The sequence below is a fragment of the Mastigoproctus giganteus genome, chromosome 5 (genome assembly GCF_048544385.1).
Source record: "Mastigoproctus giganteus isolate SK-2022 chromosome 5, ASM4854438v1, whole genome shotgun sequence".
Lineage (NCBI taxonomy): Eukaryota > Metazoa > Arthropoda > Arachnida > Uropygi > Thelyphonidae > Mastigoproctus > Mastigoproctus giganteus.
Genome location: NC_143579.1, coordinates 240,651,315 through 240,663,404, shown reverse-complemented (window position 1 = coordinate 240,663,404; position 12,090 = coordinate 240,651,315). Strand labels below are relative to the sequence as shown.

Here is a 12,090-nt window from a genome sequence, read left to right as displayed (position 1 = left end):
GCCTTCTCCATCTTCAATTTCCACATTTACGGCAACATCATCTGCCAAACCCACATCTTCCCATTGCCCCTTTAACGGCTCCTCCAGCACCAAGTTCCACACACAAAAGGGTTCCCGCGGGACTCCTCGGCTATTTTCTGCGTGTTCCGAGGAAAGGTTCGCGTTCCTCCTTCCCCCAAGGGGGAACAAAAAGGAAAACAGAAATTATTTACAAAAGCGGCGAAACAAAGCGAGCGTGTCTGGATCGTCACAATGCGTGTCGGACTTTGCTCGCAGTGTCCGCAGCAAAAGTTGCGCACGCATTTCAGTCTCCGTTCGACTTCTCGGCCTTCTGGCTTAGATCGTATTGTAGACTCTGTTCGAGGCGCGTCTTAAAGAAAACTGGTCACGCGAACGCCAGAAATATTCGGAGGCAGACGTTGCAGCCGCGGGGGGCAACGGCAGCGATGAGCAACAAACGGAGTCGGGTGTTGTGAACTCACCCGTCGCCACACCCGCTATTTATGTTAAACAAGGGCGATCTTTCATCATCCGACTTTATCTTATCTGCCGTGAAGAGGGATGGGGCGGTGGGAGCCCCCCCGCGAAGGTCGCTGTTTCTCGGAGAATTTCCAGTCGTGATGAAACGAGGTGATGCAACGGCGGCATCACCGTCTCAAAATACTCGTCCTGTCATCCCTCGCCCTCCACGGGGGGTTACACAAAGGTGTCCTCGCTACCACGAAGTGTCAAAGGGGTGCCAACGCACCGCGACCGCACTTCTCGACCTTTGTCGGGGCGAATCGAAATTCGAATTCTGTCGACGTCACTTCGCGAGCGAAGGACGGAAGAAAGCGCGGGCAGCAACCCCGTCACTGACCCGAAGAAAGGTTACAGTTCACAGGACCGGTCCGTGACGGATAACGGTGAAAGATGAGGCGTCACGAGAGGAACACCGTTGTCAAAGAGCTGCTCGTAACCGCTCTGTTATAAATGGAAAGGGTCAAGACCTCCGCAGTCTGCTGGCGGTATTACCTCGGAGGCTTACAAGTGCGAGGGCGATGGTACGCCCCTAGCCGAAGAGAGAGCGAAGAGGTAGTGACCTCAGCAAGCGCAGAGGGTCCAAGACGAGGACTCGTTTGCAACAATGCATCGCAGGGGAACATCCTCCGCCTCCCTCCCTGTGGGGTGAAATTCCGGGCTGCAGCCACTCGTTGCGGGGTCGCTGCGAGAATGGGGGGTTGTTCGACGTCGGCCATGGATAAAAGGGTTGGTGTTGACGCTGTGCGAAACAGTTCTCCCGCCCCTCTCGTTCGCAAACAACGTTGCCCCCGTCGTGCGCCGCTTTGTCTGGCGCAAAATACCAACCGGTGGGACGTTGCAACATCGTATAGAAAGGTTATCCGCGTGACCTTTCCTTATCGCTTAATTCACCTTATGACACGCACTGGGCAAATATTAAGCTCCAGTTGACAAAATTGCGAAACTGCGCGGTGCTCCGAACGCACCCAGGTCTTCTGCGGTCCACGTCCAGAGGAGCGGAATTTCTTCGAGAAAAAAAATATACGAAAGCGGAGTCGCTCTCCATCGTGGGAGGGAAGGAAGGCTGTGACGTCATTTGAAGAAAACGAAAAAAGGACAGGTGTGCCTATAACTTCTGTGGAAGCAGTGTACACAGCGTGCAGTTATAAGTGCGCGCACCGCCGCTCCGAAATGCCCCCCCGCCGTTAAATTCGGCATTTTTAAGTTGTTTGGCAGATTTCAGCGGCCCGAAGTTAATTTTAACTCCCTCAGACCCCGGCTGGGTTTATTTAAGGCGCCGTTCCCTTTAGAGGACATTTTTTGCTCCGAATATTTCTTCGAATAAACACTTCGCGCGACCTCCGTCAGTCTCGGCATTCGTAAAAACCAGTTACGGAGACACCCGTCCGAGAATGCGAACCACGTGCGATGCTGCACATATTTGCGATGCCACCCCGTCCCCGCGTGGGAGTTACAGCCGTGACGGACTGGTCTCGTCGTGTCAGATTGCGGGCCGCTTCCGCACAAACTGCGATTGCTTCGAACGAGTCCAGATTCAACACGGCGGAAAACTAAGTCAAAAGTGGATGTGTGTGGGGGGGGGGGATCCACTCCCCCTTTTCTTGACTCCAAGGTCCACCCGCTATAACTCTCGCTCTTTTTTTCTTTTTACATTGGTCTCTGTCAGGAAGCTTAGGCGACCCTGCAGAGACTAGCCAGAGAATAATGGGCAGCCTGGCTACCTCCTAGGGGTGTGTGCGGGCAACGTGGGGTCCCATCAGGGATCCCGCGGCCAAATGCCAGCACACCCAACGCAAAACTTATTCAACACAGAATACTTCTGGCATTTACAGAAGTTCTGTATTTCTTCACAGTGTACATATGGTGCAGATGTGGGGGAAGGGCAAACAGTGGCGAAGGAAACACTGAAAGAGTAACCGTGGAAACATAAGAAATAGAAAAGAATGCGTCCATCGCGAGACATTGAAGAGAAAGAAAAGGAAACGCACTCACCTGAGTCTCTGTAAGTGTACACCCTGTGCACATCACGTTCGTCCTCGTCCCAGCTGTCGCCCTCCTCCTCCTCTTCCTCCTCCCTGTCCTCTCGCTCGCTCTCTTCGACGGCACGCTCATAGAGCTGTCGGATGCGCCGCATCTCCTCGCGAGAGGTGTTCACTTTGGACATGTCGGGGACCCTGGACAGTCCGAGGTCGGCCAGGATCCTCCGTTTGATGAATCCGAGTTCGGACTCCATGTGGGCGTGGGGCGTCACTTGGTCCACTGGAAGGGTGTGCACGAAGCACGCGAGGCGATGGGTAAACCACACTAAAAGCACAATCCATCGTCTACTCATGCTTGTATGTGTGCGGGGGTCTCATGTCGGGCCCCTCAAGTCGGCACGAGACAGCGCGCGGTATCCATGGGATTGTCGGTGACGTTGCTCCGTCGGCGACTGCGATGATGCACACGTGGCGGAGACGCGAAGCCGACGACTTGTAACGGCACAGCGGTTCACCCGACGACGTTCAAATGACCCAGCGCGCGCGAGAACTGACGGAAAACGACGGGCAGCCGTGAACTTAAATGTGTGGCCGCCGAGAGGCGTTATCGGCGCACCCCACGCTGCTCCGCGCTGGCGAATAGGCGTTGGCCTGCACGCACGCGGTGGTAACGCATTACGCGGGAATTCCGAAGTCGGGTACTCCGAGAAGCAGAACTGTAACGCTCCCCCCACTCCGTTCGCTGTCCCCCCCCGCGCGGGGATAAGAAATAGAAACAACGAAGTCGTTAACGAGGCAGGTAACCATGGAAACAATCGATAACTGGACGGGGCGACCAAGTGAGTACGAGCTGGTGTCTTCCTCCCCCACCCGTGTTTACCAATTGATCTGTGGGTCGCGAAACATTTATTATTTCAATCAAACTATTTTTCAAACGTGCAAAATAAAAAAATTAGAAACAAATAAATTGTTGTGGATGAAAAGGGTGTGTTTGACGCTCGCCGACTTCGCCATCAACCGATGTTTTTAATTCGGATTTAAGAAAAGCTTCGTCAGTTCGCTGCGTGCTCAGAAAGAGGAATGAAGACAGAAGAGTGCAGAACGATTCCTCGCGCTAATCAGTGGACCAATCAAGGAAAAAGCCCCCGTTTGTTTTCGCCCGAACTGCAATCGATATCGCATCAGAGATACAACGCCGAGTGACGTCATTCTCATAAGGAAGCGGCCGACACCTCCGGAGATTTTGCAACGTCTCTTAACCTCTTTCCGTGTTCTGACGATGTACACGGAAAGGGGTGAAGTTTGAGCAAACACCAAACAAACGTCTTCTGCATCTCGCAGCGTGTATGAATGAAAAAAAGAGCCCAAACTGATGGGGGGGAGGGGGCCCTGGTCTCATTTGCACCACCGAGCTCCGATCGACTCAATTTCCAGGGACGGGCACTATCCCTTACGTCACCCTTACTCTCCCGAAAGAATCACCGCCTGGCGACGACGCGAAATTGGGACATTTCGACGAAGTACGACTCATCTGCCGCCAAGGGTGAGCCGAAAGGAAGTGACTTCGCGGCCCAATTAACGCTAATAGGTCACGTGGGATGACGTCATCCCGCCGATGAGATAATTCGTTATTCCGAGTTGCACGGACGCAGTACCAGCTACGCTCATTAAAGCGCCAACTTTCTGCGGACGGGCCACGCCCAGCTGCGAACAACACCGCGTCCGTTAGCACGTGCTGTAGCGGGACAGCTGACAAATGCCGCTTCATTAGAGTCGATCAGAGAGGGGGGGGGGGGGGGGGTTCTTTCGAACGGAGATGCGCGTCCGCTCTCACGGGTTGCGACAGGACAAATCGTTCTGTCCTGTCACAACATCGTTCTCGATTCTCCGAAATGTCGAGGAATAGCGTTACAGAGAGGCACCTCTTACCGCGGTTCTCCCCCTTCTGGACCCCTGTTGTTGTTGTAGGACGCAATTCCCACGCCATCCGCTCGGAGATGCGCAGTAGTACTTTAAATCCACGCAGTTGCGCTTTTTGTCTTTCGCAGACCACTCCGATCTCGGGGATGCGTTGTTATAGCAACCACAGCAGGCGTACCGGCGAAGGCGTAGGAAAAATTAAGGGACGATTACAGGGGAAAAAAAACGAGGTGACGCAGCCGAAGAGATTTTTTTCAGCGATCACGTGGTCCAAAATTATTGCTGGTCTGCGCGCTACACTCCCTCCAATTCACGGTTACCTCTTTATGTCCTTACAAATGCGATGTCACCAGTCCACAGCTACGCGTTCGCATTGCGATTACGCTGCCCCTGCCCTACCCCACTGTAAAAGGGGCAACCACAAACGGAGCGCAACCATTAATTCGAGAACCTGACCCGAACGCTCTCTTTAAATTATTCAGTTGAAAATGTGGATAATGTTTCACTGATGTGGATAACTCTTTCAAGAGGACCAGGTTATGCAGATGACATTACGTTTACAGACTACCATAAAAGATATTTTTTCCTACTACAAAATGTATGGTAACTTAAGATACCTCATCCAAATAGGTTGATTAACCTCTGGGTAACCTTCATCAATCGTGCTAGTGCAACCGAGAATATTGGTCAAAAATGTCCAATATTCTTATTATTGTTAGAAAGACGTCTTCGATGTTTGGTCTTCTTAAACGTTCTTTTAGAGATTTCTTCGACACGAATTGTGTGATCAAAATCTGCCAAAAGGTGGTGGCTCTAATCCCTCGATGACTTCGTCAGCAACCAGTTAGCGCTTTGGGAAAGATATCGAAAGAGCACACAAGTCGCTTATTAAACACATTTTTGCATAAGAAGACACTTCAACTCCAGAATTAAGAATTCTACTTTAAATTCCTTTCCATTGCTTTTAGATTTCAACTTTTTAGACCAGTTAACGATCCGGTGAAGTGTGGAAGAAGAAGGAAATTTTCGATGCCCCCCGAAGAAACCGAGTTTTGCACGTACCAACCATCGGTACTTTAACGAGATCTTTAAGAGGACAGCAGACTTCAACCTTTTTTTAACAAAGCAGCTTTTAGAAAGCTCGTCAAAAAGAAGTTTAAAAAGAAGGACGTTGCACCCTTCAGCGAGGAAAGGACTTTTCTTCTCCTTCAAAAACCACAAAACTTGAAGGGCAACAGGAATCTTTCTGCGTATTACTGGAAGCGAACCCGGGACAATCATTTTTGCTCACGCCTCGGGGCGTTTTTGTCATTATTATAATTTTTCTTTTCTTTTTTAACTCGAAAATATTTGTTGAGCCCCGAAATGCTTGTTGATGCGCAACAACGTGCAATCTATACTTTTGTTTTCATTTTTCATCGTTGCCTTCAAATACAATCTTTCTATTCGACCAATCTTTTTTTTTGGCTGTGGTTTTCTGTTTGAATTTTAATATCCACTCTGCGTACAGTATTTACAAAAAAAACAAAGAAAGAATCTTTATTTGTCCTACCAAGGACATGAGATTATAACTGGTAGCGCCATCTTCTGGGAATGTGTGGGACCAGAGCGGCATTCGCGTCTTACTCACCCAGGCCTGAGTCAAAGGGCGCGTAATTAGTACAGTCATGACAGTGTCCCGGCCACGACCTCTGGCGTCACCGAAAGCAGATTAAAACGGCTGAGATCATTAATTACGAAGGGCCGGCCCGATATCTGTTTGCTCTATCGGAGTGTGCGTGGAGGAAGTGCGTTGGGGAAACCCAGTTAAGCAGCGCGCTCTGTGTTCACAGGTGAAATCCTCCGCAAACACTGGCGCTGAATAGCGTAGCACGCACCCCCACCCCCACCCTCAGCATCGCATTCAATCGTGCGGTAGCGTGTTGCAGCCAGGTGTTGTCCACATCCAGGAAATTGTACTCGCGAGCGCATTCTTGCCGCTTCCGTCATCCTTTCTTACGAATGAATGGAGGGAACAGGCCCACTCCGGAAACCAACTCCCACGCGCCCATAAAAGAAAAAGAGAGAGCTCTCGGAGATGAACAATAAAAGAAATTTTTTAAAAAAGCGAAGAAACACCTATGGTCTTGTGGTTGCCATGGAGACAGAGACAGTCACTCTCGCATCAACATGTCCAGGTGTATGACGGGAGTTCGAGAAGGTCGGCTTAACAGAAACGCTTTTTTTCTCGCTACCTTTCGGCTGTTCCGCGGATCCCTCTGAGTCCGCATCACCTGCCGAATACACAGAAAATCGCGTTAAAACAAAAAAGAAAAAAAAAAAAATAGCCGTAGCTGCAACAGTCCGATTTCTGCGGAAAAGGTCGATACCAGAAACTGTTGCTCACCTGGTAAGTGATTTAGCGGAACCAACCCCACGTGAGTCACATTCAGAGAATTCCCCAGGTCGGAATCGATTGACGGCGGGGAAATGTCAGAGTTTAAGTTGTCTCCTGGCGGGGGTTCAACGAACTGCAATTGGTCGGTCTGGGCATAACTGAAACAAGAACTGGGGAGGGAAAACCCCTTTTCGACATCGGCTGCGAATGTGGATTCGGGCGTTCTGATGGACAGACGAGGAGGGGGCGAGAGAGAGAGAGAGAGAGAGAATTCTGCATTCATTTCCGCCCTTGACAGAAGGCCGATGTTATCCAAATAATTAGAGTCGCGGCGTACGTCACCCGCGGTATAATAATCCCTGCCGGCTGTTCGTAGAACGTGCAGGGGGTGGTCAGTGGATGCAGGTACAACCGGCATTTCGGTAATTATCGTAACCGCTGTCGCCGGCTGCCTGTTCGACGGGTAATGTTTTTCTCTCGTTTTTCCCTCTCGTCAGGGCCTTCTGTCGAACAAACAGAGCGTTCTGCTGGTCGAGCCACCTTGTCTAGGTGTCGAAACTGTAACGCTCTCTTTCGTCGAAATGACCCCTTTCGTTAGAAAGTTGCCGCACAAATTCCGAGTACACACTTACGAGCTTTGATTCCGCTTAATAAAAGAGCGCTTCGAAGCATTCCTGCACCCACCCACGCCAATTTCAGTGGAGCAATTCTCACACCCTCGTACGGAGGGTCTCTCCGGTCCCGCAGTCGATACACACATCGCCAATTTGCATTACTGGCGCGTCTATAAACCCGTACTTCCACCGCACTCTGATTGGCCAACGCCCTTTGACCTTCACCCTCATATTTAGCGTTTCCAACTTGTTCGAGCGCAACCTGAACGGGTCTTGGCATCGATGACTACCGAAGGTCGCCACGGGTGTTGTCGAGCAATGTATGTGCGATGTATATTTATCGAAGAGAGAAAGAAGAAGACAGCAATTGGGGAAAAATTACCGATGGAGATTATGGGGAGGGAAGGGTGTTTGAGGAAAACTTTTCTTCGGAGTGTCTAATCTCTCTGCAATCTCCCCTGCGGCGACATCGCGAATAATTACTTTGGAAATCGCAGCGATCACCGGGGTTCTGTTTGTCCCGGAAATCTTCGAGGGCCCGTAAGAGAGGCAATCCGCTTCGTTCGTTCGTTTCTTCACGGCACACTGTTTCTGGAAATTTCGCCACTACCTCCCGCCTGATTCAGCGAGGATTGAAAAGGTTAGGGGGAGGGAGAAATGTTTTTATTCGAAGATTTGCGGGTAGATTTATTCGTAGGTCTTACAGCATAAATCAAAACACGACTATAGAATACATTTTGTGTCCAATTAAATAAACGCGCTGTATACTTTTGTGTACTCTTCTTCTTCCTTGAGTCAAAATCCACTTTCCTCAGAGGCAAAGTATCGTCGTTACCAACTCATTCAAAACCTCTTTTTTCCAATTAAACAGACTTTGAGTGAGTTTTTCTAATTAAGTTCCCAGAAGATGATGATGGATCCTGGGGCGAATCTCCAAGACCCATCATCATCTTCCTCACTGTTCCAACCTAAGGTTGAGTCAGGTGACTCAAAGCCTTCCATCTGTTTTTATCTTCCTACATCTTGTCTTCTGTCATTCTCTCCCACTTAATTCCCTGTTTTTTCCACATCTTCTCTAATCTGATCTTTCCATCTCTCCCTAGGTCTTCCTCTCAGTTTCTCCTTGTCCATTTTCATTTGCAATATTCTTCTTGGTAATCTATCCAAGATCACTCCTTTAATTTGTGTCCAAACCATCGCAAACGTGATGCAATCATTTTGCCCCTCAGACTTTCTATTCCCAAATTCATTCTTATTCAGTATTTCTTATTTTATCTCTTCTAGTTTTATCTAGCATGGTCCTTAACACCTTCTTTTCCATTGCTTCGATTCTGCTAGAATTCTTTTCATTCATCCTTCATGTTTCAGCAGCATAGGTCAAAATAGGGACCAAATACGCCCTATTTATCATCTTTGTACACTTTATTGGAACTTTCCTCCATTGTTACCCTGCAGGCTGCCATCCATTGTTAATGAACTTCCTAGGTAGTGAAAATTATCCATCACCTGCAACACTTCCTTCCCCAATTCTGCGCCTTTTACACTCACCCCCCCCCCCCCTCTGTCCATCATCTCTTTGCTTTTTGGCCACTTATCCTTAGACTATACTAAGTACTCTTTTACAATGTGTTAGTTTCTCTTGAAGTTCTTCCTCCTTGTTTGCCCAAAGGACAACACCATCTGCAAACACCGCTGTTCCCCTTTTTTATCGTCCACAGCTGCAAGGATATTGTCCATGACAACAATAAACAGTACAATACACTACATGACAATACACTATCCTGTCGAAGTCCCTTGGACAATGAAAGCCAATCTGAATCCCTAAATTTTGTCCTCACACAACTTTTACACTTTAAATACATATTTTTAATCATCCCACCTCCTCCCTGTCTATTACTATTTTCTCCAAACTTTCCTACCCTTTTTTCTCTTTGCACACTATCATATGCCTCTTCAAAGTCTAAGAATATCAGAAAAAGGCTCTCTGAAAACTCCCAGTGTCTTCTAACTCCTCCAACTTTTGCCCTTTTCCCCTTTAACAATTCCCCTTGCTACTTTTTTCTTCTCATTATATATCTCTTTGTCCTCTTCCAATTTTGTTTTCATAAATTTCCTGAAAGCATCATTCTTCAGTTTCACTGTCCTTTTTATTGTGTCATTCCACCAGTGTCTTTGTTTCCTTTCTGATTCCTCCAGTCCGCCTACACACACCTCTACAGCTGTTCGAACCATCACCTTCTTAAATTTTCGCGTTCCTCGTTGACGCCTTCTGTCATTGTACTTGGTACTCTTTCTTTAATCTTCTCTTCGAGCTCCTCTCTTCTCTCTCGATTCGGCAGTTTCCAAATCTTTATCTTTTGTCCAATTCTACTCTTATTTTTATTCTCAACTCTTATCCTAAATTTGGTCACCAGCAGTCTGTGGTCGCTGTCCATACTTCCTGAGAGTATAACCTTTACATCTATCACCTTCCTGCTCCATATTCTATCCATAATAAAATAATCTATTAATGTTTGATATCCATCATTCCAACTATATCTCGTTGCTTCTTGTCAAACCAGGTATTACTTTTTTCGCAAGCACAGATCCACTAGCCTTTGGCCTTCTTCATTTCTTTATCCATATCCATAAGTTCCAATAACACTCTTCAACCCTACTCCTTCTTTCTCTATCTGTTCATTTAAATTTTCCATAATTATCACACTCGTTCCTAGGATGACCCTTTCCAGCTCTTCCTCAAATTCGATCTTCTCACTGTCGTCTCCCTCCCCAAAAGGACCAATCCTATTTAATGTTTTTTTTTTTTTTTTTTTATCTTCCAGCTCAGGCGGTAATCGTGACTCCACTATATTAGATTCTCGCCAATCCAAAAGAATGAGAAACTCATCGACTTTTAACTCATTTTATCAAGCGGCTTCCATATTAACAGTAAATGGTTTAACCACTGGATTAGTCGACTCTATGGGTTGTGCTTACGTTATCGCAAGCCTCACTTCGTTGCTATTTGTTACTTGCGTCTTCTCGGTTTCACCTCAAACTGCCGTTATAGCAACTTTAAACATCAGTATATTGATGAAAACGTACCAGGAATATAAGACTCTTCATCAGACAACAAGACCTGTACATTTCTGGACGCTGAAAGTGGAGGATGCTTTGCAGGGCATAAAGCCCTACAGTCGATCATCTTCTGGACTCGGCTGGGAAGGTGAAACCCGCTATGGAAAATCTGAAATGTCCATCGCCCCAGAAGTTGTTTGTTTGTTGTTTGTTATTTTTATTTTAGGAGCATTAGCAACTAAGGCCATATTGCACCGGGGATATGCGGTGGTCATTCCCCGACCTTTCCGTATTTGGTGGTCACGGGCTCGAACTCCGGTCTAATCAAGAAGCGTGTGCTATGCACTTCTGCTCCTGCTCACCTGGCTACGGAGGCGCCGCCCTAGAAGTTGTGCGTGATCTGGTGATGAGTGATAGATGAGTGACAGTTCCGCACATTTCCAGCTTGCTCATCTCGTCTGAATGTGTGTACCACACAATAATAGTTCTGGCTATGCAAAAGATGTCAGCACAATAGATCCTAAAATTCTTAACAAATGAGCAACAGTTGTCAAGTGAACATTTGCATTGTTTTCAAGCAGATCCAGCAAATTTCTTTCCAAGGTTTATGACCATGGATGAGAGATGGGGTCATCTTTAATCCAGAAACAAAGCAGCAGTTCTAACAGTGGAAACAGCTATTCTCACCCTCTACAGAAAGGCAAGTTGATTCCTTCTGCTGGCTAGGCGGTGGCATCGGTTTGTGGGAATTCGGATGATGTGCTGATTACCTTCAGAAAGGCCAGACAATCACAGGGGCATATTACCAGATCTTGTGAAGCGTTTGCATAAAAACGTCAAAGAAAATCGCTAAGGACAACTCAGCAGAGGAGGCTTGTTCCACCAGGACAATGCGCCTGCTTACAAATCTGTCATTGCCATGGCTGCATTGCATGAGTGCAACTTTTTGATATCTTCGGCTATCCCCATACTCACCAGACTTAGCGTCTTCGGGCTTTCACCATTTCTTGATTTGAGAAAAATACCTGGCTGGCATCCATTTTCCCAGTGAAGCAGTGACGTTACTGCTTCACTGGATGCATTCTAGGAAGAAAGTTTCAATCAAATTGACAGCCCTTCTGATATGTTAGTCAAGGGAGGGATTAATATAACATCAAATGTATCATCAAAAATGATATAAAATCCAGAAGCACTGGCCACTAAAGGAGATAACATCGCTAATCCAGGTATTAAGAAACAGACTTCCCTCCAAATACTGCCAACTCCTTATTTGGCCAAAGAGTGCGTAATATATCTTTAAGTGATGAACACATTAATCGAAATAATGATGCGACCTAATCAAAATCTCCTTCTGTAATAACCCTTAGTATCCCTACAACTTAAACATTTGCTAAAATCAGTAACACCAAAAATGAAGATCTTCATTTCTAGAATGGACCCGGCAATTAGGGACAAAAATATCACGGACTACATTGAAAATCCATTCGGAATTATTACAGTTCGTGCCAGAAAACTTAAAAGCCCTAACTCAAGTTCTTTTTGTATTCAATGGGGGAGAAAATACCATAACTAATAACGACAACTGGCCAACGGGAACAAATTCAAAGAAAGAAGTCGCCTT

General features: G+C 47.2%; 1 protein-coding gene across 1 annotated transcript in view; it reads right to left on the bottom strand.

The window, feature by feature from the left end:
* LOC150086324 (bone morphogenetic protein 7-like) overlaps positions 1–3,052 on the bottom strand; it is an 80,529-nt gene extending 77,477 nt beyond the window's left edge. Inside the window, exon 1 of the mRNA XM_090373833.1 lies at positions 2,515–3,052. Within this exon, the coding sequence (XP_090229959.1) occupies positions 2,515–2,854 (340 nt within the window). The 5' untranslated portion in view covers positions 2,855–3,052. The remainder of the gene's footprint in view (positions 1–2,514) is intronic.
* Positions 3,053–12,090: the final 9,038 nt, after the last annotated feature.